The sequence below is a fragment of the Numida meleagris genome, chromosome Z (assembly GCF_002078875.1).
Source record: "Numida meleagris isolate 19003 breed g44 Domestic line chromosome Z, NumMel1.0, whole genome shotgun sequence".
Classification (NCBI taxonomy): Eukaryota; Metazoa; Chordata; class Aves; order Galliformes; family Numididae; genus Numida; species Numida meleagris.
Window position 1 is genome coordinate 1,156,100 of NC_034438.1, and position 16,016 is coordinate 1,172,115.

Genomic DNA, 16,016 nt, shown 5'->3' on the forward strand with positions numbered 1-16,016 from the left:
AGTATGCAGATTTTGAAGATTGGACCTGATGCCTTCAGTGGAGATCTACAGCTTTAGGCTCTGATCCTGCATGGACATCCTCATCTCTGAGGTGTAACTGAGGTCTGTTCAGACTTCATTACTTGTGGGTGCAATCTCTGCTCTTCAGTTTAATAGATGAGCATTGTGTATGATACTTAGTCCACAAAGTATTGGATTGCAAATATTGCTGGAATATGAATGACTGTGAAAGAATTAAAATATACTGCGTGGGTAGCTGACTTCAAGTATTGGAGCTAAATAATACCTACTGGTAATAAGTCTTCTGCTTCTGGGAAGTTTTATTCTAGGATTATATAGGATATTTGAATGTCTCATTTGAATGTTTGTGTGTATGTTGATATTTGTCTCTGTATGTTTGTATACATGTATTTTTCAGATCGCCTGCAGGTTCAGCCCAACAACAATGTGAGGATAGTTGTAGAAGGGGGAACTGCTTTGCTCTGAGCTGGCTTTACTGGGTGGATTAGTGAAATGTCAACGTCGTGAGACCAGTGGGAGTCTTAGTGGAACTGTAACTACTGTAGTAATATTATGTAAACAGAAGGCTTAGAGGGTGTGACAAGCTTGCTATAAGTTCAACGGTACACATTACCTTGAGTTAAGCTTGCAAGCTGTTGTGTTTGAGATACCTTTGTGCTGTGATGAACGTGTTTGTGTATGTGAAAGGAAAGGCTGGGAACACTGCAGAACTCTGGCTGAAGGTTGGCCAAAGCAGTTTAATAAAACAACAGAAATTGTGAAGCACGTGAGTCCTTAACAGTCTGAGAAGCCTGAGGGTATGCAGCTGGATGGCTGTCCTGCAAGTGCATTTCACCTCCAACTCTAGCATCCATATTGCTCTTACCAGGAAGATTTGGTATGCAGGGTCATGAAGAGATGCTGTATGTACTGCTGCATTGCTTTTAACCTGAAGAGGAAAAATGAGATTCCTGTAAACATGGTTAATAATTAATATTGAAGTCTTTTAGGAGGGACAGTGAATTCAAGATTCAGCTACTTGAGGCTGAAATACGTCCTGATGTGCAAGGCACTCTTGCATTTAGTCTGAAGCAACTGCTCCTGCATGGTGGGACCACATTCTGTGACCGAACAGATGTTGCACGTAATACAGAATAGATTATGAGTCTCTGGGGACATTCACAGCTTCTTTAGGAGAAAAGAGTTGTGGGTAGTGGTGAGACTATTGCATTAAACAAAATGACTTGCTAATAAATTTCTAAGCTTATTATTTTTTTTTTTTAAGCAAACAATTAGATTGCTCTTCTCTTAGTGTATTTGGAGGGGGAGAAAATAGATTTCTTTAGTAACCTAGTGGTGTGGTTGGGACTGACTCCTCTGAGGTGGAAGAGCTGTCCTGGGGGGGTTCCTTGTGGCTTTCCTACTGTGATGCGATAGGAGTCTGTTCAGCCTTGTATTCTAAAGCGAGGTTGGAACTGAGGTCCTGCAGAGCAGCCTTTCTTTACAAGAGAGGCTGTTATCAAAGTCCAGTTTGGGGAAAATCCTTGGTAAAAGAGGATTAGGTAAATTCTAAAATTCCTGTTCTCCACACAGTACCCAACCTTCCTGCTGTTTGGAAGAGGTCAGCCAGGCTCTAGGGGCGAGAGAGGGCTCACAAGGTACAGTAGCCAGCAAATCACCATGTTACTTGAATGGGTGTACCCAAGAGCTTTCTTGGAATCACAGAACAGTGTAGATTGGATGGAGCCTTGAAGATCACCTAGTTCCACCCCCCTGCCATGGGCTGGTTGCAAACCACCACCTCAGGCTGCCCAGGGCCCCATCCAGCCTGGCCTTGAATGTCTCCAGAGATGGGGCACCCACAACCTCTCTGGGCAGCCTGGGCCAGCACTCACCACCCTCTGAGTAAAAAATGTCTTCCTAACATCTCACCTAAATCTCCCCTCTTTTGGTGTAAAGCCATACCCCCTTGCATTGTCACCATCAGACTGTGTAAAAGTCGATCCCCCTCCTGCCTGTAAGCTCCCTTCAGTACTGCAAGGCCACAGTGAGCTCTTCCTGGAGCCTTCTCTTCTTCAGGCCGAACAAGCCCAACTCCCTTAACCTTTCTTCATAGGGGAGGTGCTCCAGCCCTCTGAGCATCTTTGTGGACCCCAGCTTTGTTGGTTTCTGTAGTAGCTGGGCATTTATAATGCAGGGGCAGCAGGGCTAAGATGTCTATGTACAAGCTGAACCTCAATTCCTGAACCTCAATTCTTCTACGTATAAATGATGATCCAAGATCCTTGTATACTATGCAGATTTATTTCTCTGCCACTTCGTCCTCTAGCTTTAGTATTCACTGGCTCGATTTCAGAATTAATGCACGCTGGGACTTGTGCGTTTTTTTTTTTTTTTTAAGTGGCAAAATTTGTATTCAGGTAAGATCACAGAATCACAGAATTGTAGGAGCTGCAAGGGACCTCTAGAGATCATCGAGTCCAACCCACCTGCAAAGCAGGCCCCCGACAGCAGGCAGCACAGGTGGGTCTTGAATATCTCCAGAGAAGGAGAATCCACAACCTCCCTGGGCAGCCTGTTCCAGTGCTCTGTCACCTCACTGTGAAGAAGTTCCTTTGCACGTTGGTGTGGAACTTCCTATGCTTCAGTTTATGGCCATTCCCCTTGTCCTGTCCCCACAGACTGCTGAAGAGAGGTTGGCCATGTCTCTTTGACTCCCACACTTTAGATATTTATAAACGTTAATAAGATCACCTCTGAGTCTTCTTTTCTCAAGGCTGAAGATGCCTTCATCCTGTTCTGAGTAAACTGTCAGCCTAGCTTTGGAAATCTTTGTTAACTAATTACATCTTAAAATCCCTCAGTGCTTCTCTGCAGAGTTCCTGGAAGGAGCTTAAAATTTCACTTCCTGCGTGTGGTCCCTGTGACAGAATTGCTTCTGCAGAGGATACAGATAGGTCCCACTGAGAAGAAGCTCTAAAGACTTGATATGAGGTTCAGGGGTTTCTGGTATAGTTTTTTTTTCCCTAAACATTTTTCCTTATTTTTGTAGCATTTCACCTCCTGTTAAAGAACACATCTTTATTTCCTGGTAGCTTCCCATATTCTGCTTTGGATCGGACTGTGTTAGCATTTTGTTTCTGACATCTTTGAATACTGTGGATTTGCACTAAATCTCTAACACAAGGTGTTCAGATTGCAGCTGTCTTGGAGGCTAACATTGTAGATTGTGGTTGCCTCTGTTCATCGTTCTTATTTTTCCTCATTTTTATGCAATTCTTTATAAACTGCTACAAAAAAGGTCTTTTCTGGGGGTAGAGGCCTCTGTGAAGATGAGGCAAATGAGTTAAAGTGATACTTCAAATAAATCAAGTCAAGAGTTTCTTCTAGGAAGTAGCTTGCATCTTCTAGTAGAACTGCTCCTGCTTTTACTTAAGCAAGCCCAGGCCTGAGTATTTAGATTACCCTGTAATGCAGTGCTTTACCTCTTGGTGGAGATGGTGGGAAAACTTCTCCTTTTTCCAAGTTATTAGTCACGGTTATTTCTTCTCAAAAAATGGAAGATTATTGAAGCTGATATCCTGGAAAGATAGGAGTGTCGCTGGCACTTCATAGAATCATAGAATTGCTCAGGTTGGAAAAGACCTTCAAGATCATCAAGCTGAACTGCAACCTAACCATACTGCTCTAACAACCCACCAGTAAGTCATGTCCCTGAGCACCACATCCAAACGATTTTTAAACACATTCAGGGATGGTGGCTCAGCCACCTCCCTGGGGAGCCTGTTCCAGTGCTTCACAACCCTTTTTGTAAAGAAGTTTTTCCTGATATCCAACCTAAACCTCCTCTGGCACAGCTTGAGGCCATTTCCCCTTGTCCTGTCACCAGTGAGAAGAGACCAGCCCCACTCTCACTGCAATCACCTTTCAAGTATTTGAAGAGAGCAATGAGGTCTCCCCTCAGCCTCCTCTTCCCCAGACTAAACAGCCCCAGTTCCTTCAGTCTCTCCTCGTAGGGCCTATTCTCCAAGCCCTTCCCCAGCCTTGCTGCCCTGCTTTGGACCTGCTCCAGCACCTCCATGTCCCTTCTGTACTGAGGCACCCAAAACTGAACCCAGTACTCGAGGTGAGGCCTCACCAGTGCCGAGTGCAGGGGCAGGATGACTTCCCTAGTCCTGCTCACCACACCATTCCTGATACAAGCCAGGATGCCATTGGCCTTCTTGGCCACCTGGGCACACTGCTGGCTCATATTCAGCCCATGTCCATCAGCACACCAAGGTCCCTTTCTGTCAGGCAGCTTTCCAGCCACTCCTCCCCAAGCCTGTACGGTTGCCTGTGGTTGTTGTGACCAAAAACTTGAGATCTGTATATTCCTTATTTGTACCAAGGACTTCAAATGTTTCTTTTATATTTTTTTCCTTGAAGAAATGAAAGTTTAGAACGTGATTTGCCAGATAAAGAAGATGGGAGCAAACAGCAGCAGCATCAGTGAGCTTCCAGACAATGAGTACCTGAAGAAGTTATCAGGAGCAGAGCCCATCTCCGAGAATGACCCCTTCTGGAATCAGCTGCTGTCCTTCAACTTCACCGCTCCAACAAACAGGTACGGTGATGGTGTTTGCTGGGTAACTAAACCTTGGTAACGTAGCCATAGAAGTGACAAATCTGAAAACAAATGAGTTGTTTTGCATTATCCATGTTGGAGATTGCAGGGCAGTAAATGCCTGTGTAAACTGGACTGTTATTTCTGATTTTGATCTCTCTTACCACCATGTTGTCTTTCTTGGGTTCCTTTCTTCCTCGTGGCTGTAATTGCTATTAATTCTCTCTGGCTGCTAGAAAAAATCTGCAGTAGGGTCTGTAATGCTTGAGAGGACACGAGTATGCGTAAGTAATTGATTTCTTTGAAAGTGTTTTTTCCTGAGAAGGCCACTTTTTCTGCAGTTGCTGAAGAATCTAATGCCAATTTTATTGTCATTCTTCAATTTTGATTTGTTCACACAGAGCTCCTGTCAAAATAAATGTGAATCAGATATTTTTTTGGAAGAAGGAGAATAAACTGACACAAATTAATGAACACCGCGAGCTCCTGAGAATTTGATACAAATTAGTGATTGAATACAGTTTCTAGTGAGGTACAGCTCACATGTGATGCTCTATCTCTGTGCAGTATCTTGGATACTGCACACAGTGGCTTCTGAAAGACAAAGAACCACCTTTATTTTCATGGCAACTAGCAAAGCTGGTAGATAATCTACCTTGCTTGTATTACTGTGCCTGTAAGCTGAAGTTCAGATACCTGGGAGGGGAAATGGTTTAAGGTAAAAACCTCTGTCTTTGTAGTGATTGAGGAAGAGGAAGGATTTTGGCTTCTGCACGGAGGGAATAGCCAGCAGTTAACAGCAGAAGGGTGAAGGGCTGTAGAGCTTGCAAAGGGCGGTACCCATTTGGCAGTAGGTGAGGGAACTGGTTTTTTTCTGTGTTCTCTGAGAAAGCAAGAATTGCTGGTCACAAGTGGATTGTAAACACGATGGAAAGTATTGCAAGTTGTGTCTTACTGTGTTTGTTTTTTTAGTTATATATCAAAGAGCGTCAGTTTATTTTGATTGTTCTGCTGCCCCTTTCTCTTCCAAAGTAAAGGTCTATTTCACAGCTTGATTTGGAGCTTTTGATGTGCCTGTTTCATGCTGTCAGATCCAGTGCAGAGTAGGTTTGTTTAAAAACAAAAAATACATGTTTTTAAAAAATAAAATACCAAAAGCTTTATCCAAAAGGAGGTTGAAGGCTTAATTAGCTGAACACCAGATGGTGCTCTTGCCTGGGAGCCAGAAGAGATGTATTTTTAGAGGCCTCCTTTGTGCAGTGTAATTGAAAGGAAGCTGATATTTCCCATTAAGTTGCATCTACCTGAGTTTGACAAATGATGTCAAATGATGTTGGCTGCGCAGCACCCTCAGCCATTGTCTAAATCAGATAACCTTGCCTGCAGGAGCAGAACAATAGAGGTCAATGTTCATTCTAGAGATGGAAAGCTTGCGGAGTATCAAGTTAACTCTGTTTATTGTAATGAGGCTTGAATGGAGGTCATGTATTTGACAGGAGCAAGGTGCTGGTTTTTGACAGTTATGGAAAGGAGCCAGTTTTCACTTGTCGAGACAGAATTTAAAGTTTTTTTTTTTCCTCTTTGTGAATGATACTTCTTACGCTAGGCTGTTGCAAGATGAGTGTGCTTATAGTAGGCGATGGTTTGCAAGTGCTGTTGGGAGCCGTACAAGTGCTGTGTGTTGCAGGGAGGTAGAGCAAAAGACCTTATTTCCTCATCTTTTTGCAAAGATGGGACCGACGCAATTCCCATGTAGAACAGGATCGTGTTCTCTGGATGCTTCTTTGGAAGTAGGTTTGTTCTATGTATGGCAGTGCTGCAGGGAAAGAGGAAGAGGAAAAACTATGAAAAGAGAGAGTAGTAGGGAAGTGAATCTTTCTATTGGACCTAATGCTTCTTAGGTGTGTTGTGGTGCTGCGCGGTTTTGGCATTTGTTGGTTTTCCTGTATGTTCAAGCGTGCATCAAATCTTCAAATGGCATTTATAGGATGATACAGTTTTTGAGGGATTTAACTTCTTCATTAGGGAAGAAAAGGTATGATGACCTGCAGTATGTGTTTAGGTGGGTCTGTAGTGACAGTCTGTATGTAAAATGTTCTTACTGCTTGCTGTGCTGGGGTGTTTTAAAGCAGTAATCACTGCCAATGTAAAAGCTGTGTTTTCAGAGTCACAATCATTTAGACTGGAAAAAGCCTTCAAGGTCATCAAGTCCAACCATCAGCCTGACCTACAACATCCCATCACTAAACCATGTCTTTGTGCCACAAGAATCTTGATGCCTTTAAAATATAGCTAGGTGAAACTACTTTCTTTAAAGAATTCTGTCAGGAAGCGAATTTCACTCTTTAATGACAGTTCTGTTGAAGTCTGGGAGTATTCCCTCAACATAAGAGAGCAAATTCTTGCTTTAATAAAGGACTTTGAAAATGCTGGCCACCAGATCACAGAAGAAGGAACTCCTGTGAAGCCTTTAGCTTTTTCCTGAAGTGTGAGGGAAGTAATCCTGCACCTCACGTTCATCTGGATCTAAGTCAGCCAGCCATTTATGTGTGGTTATATATACTTTGCTTTGAACTCTTTAGATCCTATGGTGGTCGCTTGTAGAATCCACACTACAGGAACTGCCTTTACCTGCTGCCTGGGAAAACTGTAGGGCTGGTCAATGTAACTGGGAGATGTTAAAAGTTACCTTATTTTGCTGCTCTTTTTTTTTTTTTTGCTAGCAACTGATGATCTTTTTCTTAAGAGAATCTTGATGAAAATTGTCTAATAATTCTCACAGAACGGGTGATATTCTACTCTTCCATTCAAAATGAATGTAGTCTGTATTTCTGTGTTCTAGAGAATACTGTCTCTTCAGTTCTGAAAAAATATCATTTATATTTTCCCAGTTCTTGGAAAGTAAAATTAAAGTGGAAAACATGTGGCATATTTTCTTTTCTGAAAGGCTGTTCCCTCCGCGTACTCCGTGGGATCCTCCTGTGGTCACTTCATTGCAATTAAGTGTAATGTGTTCAAGAGGATTAATTTAAATGCATTTTAGATGTTTTTGCCCCAAATAGTGAGCTTCAGACCATCGACCAAAGCAATCCCTTTATTTGGATGAGGGGTTTCCAGAGAGTTAGTACTCGCTTTTGATCAGTGCAGTATAAGAGCTTCACTCCATTAATGTTCTTGCTGAAAAAGTTGAATGCTACCAGTGCTGCTGTATGGATTAATGCAAGGAGGGATGTTTTAGTGTTAGGCTTCCAGTTCTGTGTTTATTCATTAAGCAAATGTCATCTCCACGTTTCTCTTTGTGAATCAGTCCTTGGAGGTGTATAGTTATAGCATTAATTCTGCTGGATTTCAGAACACTTTTTTCCCACTGTGCATGTTGAGGCGGTGTTCAGCTGCAGTATGCTCTCGCTGGGTATTTCTATTCCTTGAGTTGAGTGGATGTTGTTGCCTAGTAATTGGGATGGCAAAGTTCAGGTCTGCGTTCTTGTGTGAAGAAGGTTGTTTCTTCTAGGTGTTAAAGCTCATTTTTGTTTCAGTAGCAAAAAGAATGGCTCGAATATTAAAAGCTTTGCTGAAATTCTGAAGGTCTTGCTTGGTTTGGTTATTGATTCTGACAATTCTTTGAAATTTGAGTATTGTGTGCTTGAATAACTTCAGGGAGGGGGAAAAAAACCCACATAAGAACGCTCTGGTTTAATACCTTAAGAATTAGGGGAAAAAATGAACTGTAATTAAGATTAATGTATACACTTAAGGTTTAAATTCTGAAGCAATTAAAACGATCACTCAGCCTGTATTCTAGAAGTACCCAGCGTCTTTGGATAGTGGGAAGTGGGCAGTTTTTGTTGGGTTATGGTTATTTAGAGTACCTAAGAGCTCTCCAGTGTGTTGGCGTCCAGTGTAGTGCTCACCCTGCTTGTCATGGCTCAGAAGGAGTACATCCTGGTGACAGGCAGCCGGATGGACAAATTTGGAAGCTTAAAATAGATATATCTTTGTCTCACGCAGACCTAGCAAGTAATGTCAGAAGTTGTTGACAAGGCATTGTGGTTTTGTACCATTTGCTTTTAATTACTCTGCGTGTTTTCAGCATTGAAACAAGAGACCACCCGTGAGATTAGTTTTAATGTTTTAAAGCATGTATCAAAGTATGTTTTTTCTTTCTGAGACTTATGTTTGAAAGCAACTTCTAAAAGAGGAAAAAAATGCCAACATTTGGTTTTAACGAAGCCGGTCTTCATAATGTAAAGTTACCTTGAGATGCTCAGCTATAGGTGCAGAGCTGCTTGCTATCAGTTCACTACATAGTAAGTTAACCTGATCTACAGAGCAATTGCAGGCATATTAAAGTGTGTTTATTCCTATCTTGAAGTCTCTGCTATTGAAAACCTTCGAAATAATTCTATCAGTTGCTGTTCCTACCAATATCCTTATCTCTTTTGTCTTCAGTCTCAGCTGTTTTTCCATTAATCACGTTACTCATTGGGAAATGTAATCCTAATGCTTAGGAAGCAACAGCAATTTTGGTAATCTATGGCAGTATTAAGTTTTGCAATATTACTATACTACACCTTTCCAACAGGGAAAGGTACTCCTCCGGTGGAAAGCACTGTAATTAAAAGCTTGTAAAGAGAGCTGACAAATTTTATTTTTTTCAGGTTGAAGATTTACAACTAATAAATGTTTCTCATACTGCTTGGAGATATTTCCTTTCTTCCACTTAATGACATACCAGCTGTATGCCTCCTCCTATGAGTCCTACTTCAGCTTAAAACTAATGGTATTGAGAATGATGTTAGGTGCTGTAGGCTCGCTTGGGTCTTGAGATTGTCCAGGCTTTTATTGATTTCAGCTGCAAATTAATGAAAAGAAGCATTAACAGGTAATTATATAAAAATTTGGATACAGAAGATGTCTTGGCAGGAGTTGAGGAAGATGAGTCATTAAGTCATTACTGTAATAGCTGGGAATGAAAGATGGGAAAGAGGAGAGCTGAAGGAGAAGTAGTATTACAGAGCTGCTGAGGGCAGAAGGGAGCTCTAGGGCTTGTCTTATCCTGTGCCATGCTGAAAGCAGGACAGCCAGAGCGGGATGCCCAGGCTTGTGCCCTGCTGGGTTTTGAGCATCCCCAAGGATAGGGCTTTTCACAAACTCTAAGCAAACAGTTCTGGTACTGGATTGTCCTCAGAACTAAATGGGAGTTTTTTATGTTTAAATGGAGTTGCATGTATTTCAGTACAGGCTACTTTTACATGTTCTAAGTAATTTTTGCTTTAAAGTGTATTTAATTTTAAGATTCGAGTGTGTTTTGGAGGTGGTATCTTATATGCTCGGTGTTTGTATCCTAAGGTAGGATGGAGAAAAGTTTTGTCTCTTTTCTCCAAGGAGCTCTTCTGGCAACTCTTAGAAATTGTGTTTGCATTGATAAGCTGCAGATGAATCCAGAGATCCTCTGGAAGCTATTGAGGTCTTCCTGGGAACATGAGAATTGAACTGACCAAATCTACCGAGTTTCGTTGTGGTCTCTGAATTGTGGGTGAATGGGAGAGGAGAGTCAGCTAGCGAACTTATAGAGAAGTCTAACGACTGCATCCACTCCCTTTAATTTATTCTTTTTGATGCCTTCTCTTTTTGAGATCACGTGGACTGATATGTGATCACTACTTATTGCTGTAATTACAAGCTGAGAATATGCAAAAATATAGAACGATGTCTGGGTGCCAAACTGGATTAGGAAATCCGAAGGAGAGCAGGATCAATGGGCTATATATGGCATCACATCAGTATATTTCAATGGCATTTATCATTCTGAAAACATCAGACTTGCTGAATATCTAATTTCAGTGAATTAGGCTAATACCTAATTTTGGTGACATCAAACCAAGCATGGCAGCATCAAAGCCACAGAGGTGGTACTTGTAAGAAGTGGTTTAGTGGCATCTCATTGACAATTCACTTTTGAATGTTAATTTCCTGTTTTAGTAGTTGTTGTACTTCAAGTGCTTATTGTGCTGCTTATTATTTATGTAAACTAGCTGATGTGTTGTTAAAATGAAGTGCTCCATAGCAGTGTTTTACTGTTTTGTAATGATTTTTCTCTTCAAGTAATGGAACTTGAATTGCTAATGGAACCGTTTTTTCCCCACAGTGCTGACTTAAAACTTTTGGAAGAAGCAACCATCTCAGTCTGCAAGTCTTTAGGTGAGAAAGTGACATCTTATCTTGTTTCCATCTGGTTGAGCAAAAGAGTTAAGAACGTTCATGTACACATTCACTTCTTTTGTATACGTAACTCTGTATGCGTTCCGCTAGTAAGATTAAAATAGTGTCAAGTGTGTTTATATATTCCAAGCCTTTAGAAAGTTAGCTTTTCTTTTGTGAAACATGAAATGACTGAAAGGTTTAAAACAAATAACTCCATCCTTGCTACTTCTTTTTCCGTCTGCCCTCAAAGATAATCAGTGAGGGAAGAGAATTAATCAAGAGTGAAAGGAAGGAATAATACAAATGTGGTGTGTGATATTACAAAGAGGCAGCAAGTAGTGGAAACCTGCTCAGTTTCCTGATAGGAAGCTGTTGTGCACTGTGCAAACCTTGGAAAGGGAGCCATAGAAGCTTCACATTTGGGATATTTTTAACTTGGAATGAAAATTATTTTAGACAACAATCATGGAGCGGTAAAGCATGTACTGGAGAATCTTAAAAGTAGAATAACAGCTGTTTAGGAAAACAAGTATCATACTTGATACAGAAATATTTAAGGCATTGACATTTGTTTTCATTCTACGTGCAGTTTGAACTAAATTGTCTCAACTTACAAATGCCATTTAATTATATCTTTGCAATTCCTCATCTAGTTGAGAAGAATCCTCGAACAGGAAACCTTGGGTCGTTGATTAAAGTCTTTCTTTCTAGAACCAAAGAATTAAAAATATCAGCAGAATGCCAAGAGTAAGTACTGGGGAAAAGAGGGTGGGTGCATCGTTTCACACTTAAACTTTCCTTTTGTTGCTGGCTTTGGAGTTATGCTCTACCAGTTAACATAGTTACCGGATGAAGTTAAACTTCTCTTAAGTCATTGTTTGAAATTAGAAAAGTGTCTAACTTTTCTATCAAGCATAGAGTATGAAGTATAACAGGTAAATGTATTATCTGAGCAAAACAACATTTGTCCTCTGTGCTACATAAGCATATTTGTATGTGGAAATGATGGGACTTCAGGCTAATTTCTGCCTTTTGGATTATGCAGTCCTGGGGGGTTGCTGTCCTGATTTTTCTCTGGGTGGACCCTGCATGCAGTAAGCAGGCTGGGTTACCAGGTTGGGAGTTGAGAACCCCAGGCCCCTTGGAGGTGGTCTTACGAGGGGGGCCGACCAGTGCATGGTAGGAAACTTTCTTCCGTAGCGATAGGTGTAAAGGTTCAGATAAGATTAAATGTTTCCTTTGAAAAATAAACATTCTCTTAGTTACTGATTTTGAGATATTTAAAAATTACCTGACTTCTTAGATAAATCCTGATTTATGAAGATCCTCAGAAATTATTTTCAGATTTGATTGGGTTTGAGCAGAAACATCTATATACAGATACTGCTTTCGAGCTGTATCATGCAACTGCTGTTCAACAGTAGGAAAGAACAACAAGAGGTTATGCATGGAGCATCTTACAGTTTTTCCAGGAAGCATTCTGTAACTGTTCCCCATACCCTTTTATAAATGTTTGACTCCCATCAGAGCTTCAAGAAATAAGATGTTCTCTTTAGTGCCTCCTTGCTGCCAGAACTGCCCTCAGCCATCCTGCTTGTACCTAGAGAAGGATGCTCCTCCTGCCTAGATGGCTTCTGCTTTTTTAATCCAGAAGTGCATCAACACAGCTTGACTATGTGCTGTTGTATGGGCTTCCCAATACTTGCTTTTTGGGGGTGAAGGAAATGTAATGAAGCCACAGTCCCCCTGCATTCAGAAAGAATCTTAGTTAATGCTTTTGAGCACTTCAGCTTTTCCTTGCTTTGGCCATAGGAACTTTTTTGTTAATGTCATGTATCTTGTGATTATTTTCCTTAATGCGTGTTTTCAAATTGTTTTACTGATTCCTGTTTCTGCTTCCTTTCCAGTCACCTCTTTATTTGGCAGGCTCACAATGCATTATTTATTATCTGCTGTTTGCTGAAAGTGTTCATCAGTCGAATGTCAGAAGAGGAACTGCAACTTCATTTTACTTATGAGGATAAGACACCTGGCTCATACGGTAGGTATCTGCTGTTGCTAATGAAACAAGTGTATCTATCTATCTATATATTTGGAATATTTGTTTAGCCTAAGAATTCTAAGCTTTGTTTGAAAACTAGAAATTAAGTAGTAGTGATGCTAGGTGTATGTCTTACTCTTGGGGACACCCTGTGAGATTCAAAGTATGTAGGTAATAGTAAAATGGGCTTTCTTCTTTGGAATCTGAAATAATTAGCTGTAAACCGTCTTCTTTTTCATCTAGCATATGAAGGAGAATGTCTTTAAAGTGTGCTGAGAGGTTTTAGTGACTTGTTGGCTGTTGTCTTCAGCTAGAATTAAACATTTGTTAACAAACTTGGTACATTATAGGTTCTCATAGCAAACTAGACCTCCTCTTGAGCTGTGTTCATGTTGTTAGGACACGCAGTACGACCTCTAAACAGGAGGGAAGAACAAATGAGAACTGGAGTATAGCTTTCCTACCACTACTGTGGGAGTGATAATGGAGCAGTTGTTTAGGAGACTGGATTTCTTGTGTTGGTGGAGCTTGGAGAATGTTACTTTTCTTTCTTCAACAGTTCTCCACTTCCAGTGAGAGTTATTCCTTGTAAAACACGATTTGAACATAAGATCCGTTGTTGTTCTTATGCCTTGGAAGGTGTGTAGCCATACTTCAGGAGAAGGGTATTGTAAAAATAAACATACTCTTTGGTTTACCTTCTCACATTCCATAATTCAGGAACAGCTAGGGAATGGAATTACTGTGCTTTTTAGAAATATTGACAATTCCAGTGATTCTTTGATCCCTTGAAAAGGCAGAAGCTAAAATCTAGCTGATGGACGATAGCTTTTACCGAAGTGTTGGAAAATGAATGTAAGCAGAATGTTTTAAAAGGGAAGAAGCACTCCACCAGGAAAAAAACCAAACGTGTAAAACAAGAAAGACAGCAGCGAAGGAATGGCTTTATTGTTTAAGCACTCCTGCTATCTTCTGTTTGAAAAAAAAACAAACCAAAATAACTAACCAGGAAGGTCCTTTCTGAGCATGAGTGTGCTCAGTATTGTGTTGACAGCAAAAAGAAAACCCAAACGCTGTCTGCTACAAAGCTTCGTGTAGCTCTACCTCGAGACACCTTTACAGAGTACGTGGTGGATAACACTGGCAAGGCAACTTTGATCTCTTTGCTTAGCTTTGTTTTCAAGATACTCTTGACTTTGCAGTTGCACTTGTATTGCATAAAGCCAAAAATGGTCTGGCCTATAAGGACTGGCATCAGAATACTGATGCTGTGTAAGTAAATTGCGAAAGAGTAACCAAAAGTATCTGCATATGGATCAGTCAGTCCAGCCAGGACAGTGCTCAGAATGCCTGACAGCTGCTTGCTCACCAAATAGTGAAAACTGCTCATGAAAATCTGTTTAACTCCTCGGCGCCTGCCATTGCTCTGGGGAAATCAGCTTCTGATGCCAAGAGATTAAGTGCTGCATGTTGAAATGGTTTAATGTATTTAAACTGAGGTGAGTAATCTCTAAGAATGAGGTCAGCTAACTGGTGCAGCAGCAAGTAGTGCCTGCTGATAGCACGGTGTCATTGCAGACTGACTGGGGGTTTAGACCTGTTTAATAAAATAAAAAAGCCTGCCTACCTCTTTCTTCAGTGTAGCACAGGAAAACAGGGAAATACTGACAATTTTTGTTAGCCTGGGCATGAGCAATCTTTATTCCTCATGCTGGGAAGTTCCTTGCAGTGCAGTGCTTAAAAAGAAAAGAACAAAGTGACCTACCACTGGGACAGATCCATGTTTATCCAATCTTTAGTAGCACTTGACTGTAATTCTCAGTGATGTTTACTAGTGATAATTTTGCGAACATTGATGACAAATGTGCTTAGCAATTATCTTGGAGCTGAATGCTGGCTGGATGTTCTTGATTAGGAAGAGAATTGTGTGTGGTCTGCTGGCTAAGGCAGGAGACTGAAGACAGGAAACTAGTTCTCTCTCCCTGCTCAGCTGTGGGCTGAGGCCAGTGCTGCTCCTGACCTGTGTTTCCAGTTGGAATACCTTCTTCAAGGCCCTGGGTTTTACGGCATGCTGTATTCACATAGCCAGCATTTCTTCTTCCTAGCAAATCCTTCACGTATCTATTTTTTTAAATATCTGCAGTGTGGTTTTTATACTTAGCAATGTGAAAACTGAAGTTTAACTTGCAGAGTGTAATGGAATGTTCTTGCATTAGGGTTTATTAAAGTAAGCAGAAAAAAAGTGTTGTGATTTTCGTAATTATCTGTGGCTTTCTCCAGTATGTATTTTATTCTTTAGAAACTAGAATACAACTTGTTCTGAAGCTTATGCAGATTTATTTATAGAAATTTATTAATACTTTCTGTGTACATTCATCAGTCTTCCTTGTAAGAAAGCATAGCCATTCAGCTTAAAACTCTGGTGTTGTTTCATTTCCCTGTTTAAACAATCAGCATCACTTTTTTTTTTCTTTGTTGTTTGTGAATCCATCCCAATATCATGTTCTGTGAGAGTAAGCCCAGAACCTGTTAGCTCAGAGTGCTTAACCACATTGTCAGCTCACTCAGTTTGCTCACTGTGCAGTCACAACATCAGCACCTGCTGCGTGTTTGGTATTTCAGGCAGGACTTTATGTGACAGTAACGGTCTATGGAAATATCCTTGTCACTGGCTATTCTATTGCCTTCACTGGCCTTCTATTCTGACAGGTTATGTTCACATAGCCACTGTTGTTTAGGTGGCACTTTACAACTGCCTTACCTGGAAGAATCGCCTCCCAGCTTTTGCAGTCAATTGCTTTCAGTCTTTCTAAATGTTCAGTTTATGCTTTTTCCTGCTAGACTGTATTTAAGTTCGGAAGAAACCTCTGTAACGGTATTTTGCATCATAAGATGTGATTATTGGGGTCTTTCCCCTTGCAAAAAGGTTAAGTACAAGAGTACATTGCAGCCTACCTTTATAGGGTTCTAATGAACGAGTGGCACGGGGCTGAGTCTCTGCTGCAGAAGAGTTTACTGAATTCCTTCCAGAATACTCAGACTCTCAATGCAAGTTCTCACCCCCTGGCAGTTTTCAGGTGGTTCCTTATGCCAGGAAGCACTCCCTTTGTCTTCACCTGTAATGGGGAACTTGCATGCAGCTCTGGAGGCTATTGCACGACTTCA

At 41.0% G+C, this 16,016-nt stretch overlaps 1 protein-coding gene and 1 long non-coding RNA gene across 6 annotated transcripts in view; one reads left to right on the plus strand and one right to left on the minus strand.

Annotated features, from left to right (window-relative positions):
• DYM (dymeclin) overlaps positions 1–16,016 on the plus strand; it is a 162,945-nt gene that overhangs the window by 5,820 nt on the left and 141,109 nt on the right. For 4 of the 5 annotated variants that reach the window (XM_021379772.1, XM_021379776.1, XM_021379773.1 and 1 more), the window contains exons 2-5: positions 4,429–4,606; positions 10,755–10,807; positions 11,464–11,557; positions 12,718–12,851. In XM_021379772.1, the coding sequence (XP_021235447.1) occupies positions 4,467–4,606; positions 10,755–10,807; positions 11,464–11,557; positions 12,718–12,851 (421 nt within the window). In that variant the 5' untranslated portion in view covers positions 4,429–4,466. Of the gene's footprint in view, positions 1–1,566; positions 1,659–4,428; positions 4,607–10,754; positions 10,808–11,463; positions 11,558–12,717; positions 12,852–16,016 lie in introns of those variants that run through there. The other variant, XM_021379775.1, reaches the window with a different exon arrangement.
• LOC110389414 lies at positions 739–1,438 on the minus strand. Its single transcript, XR_002433204.1, has 2 exons — positions 1,351–1,438; positions 739–949 (listed from the first exon to the last, which is right to left on the minus strand). It is a non-coding gene; the product is annotated as an uncharacterized LOC110389414 (long non-coding RNA).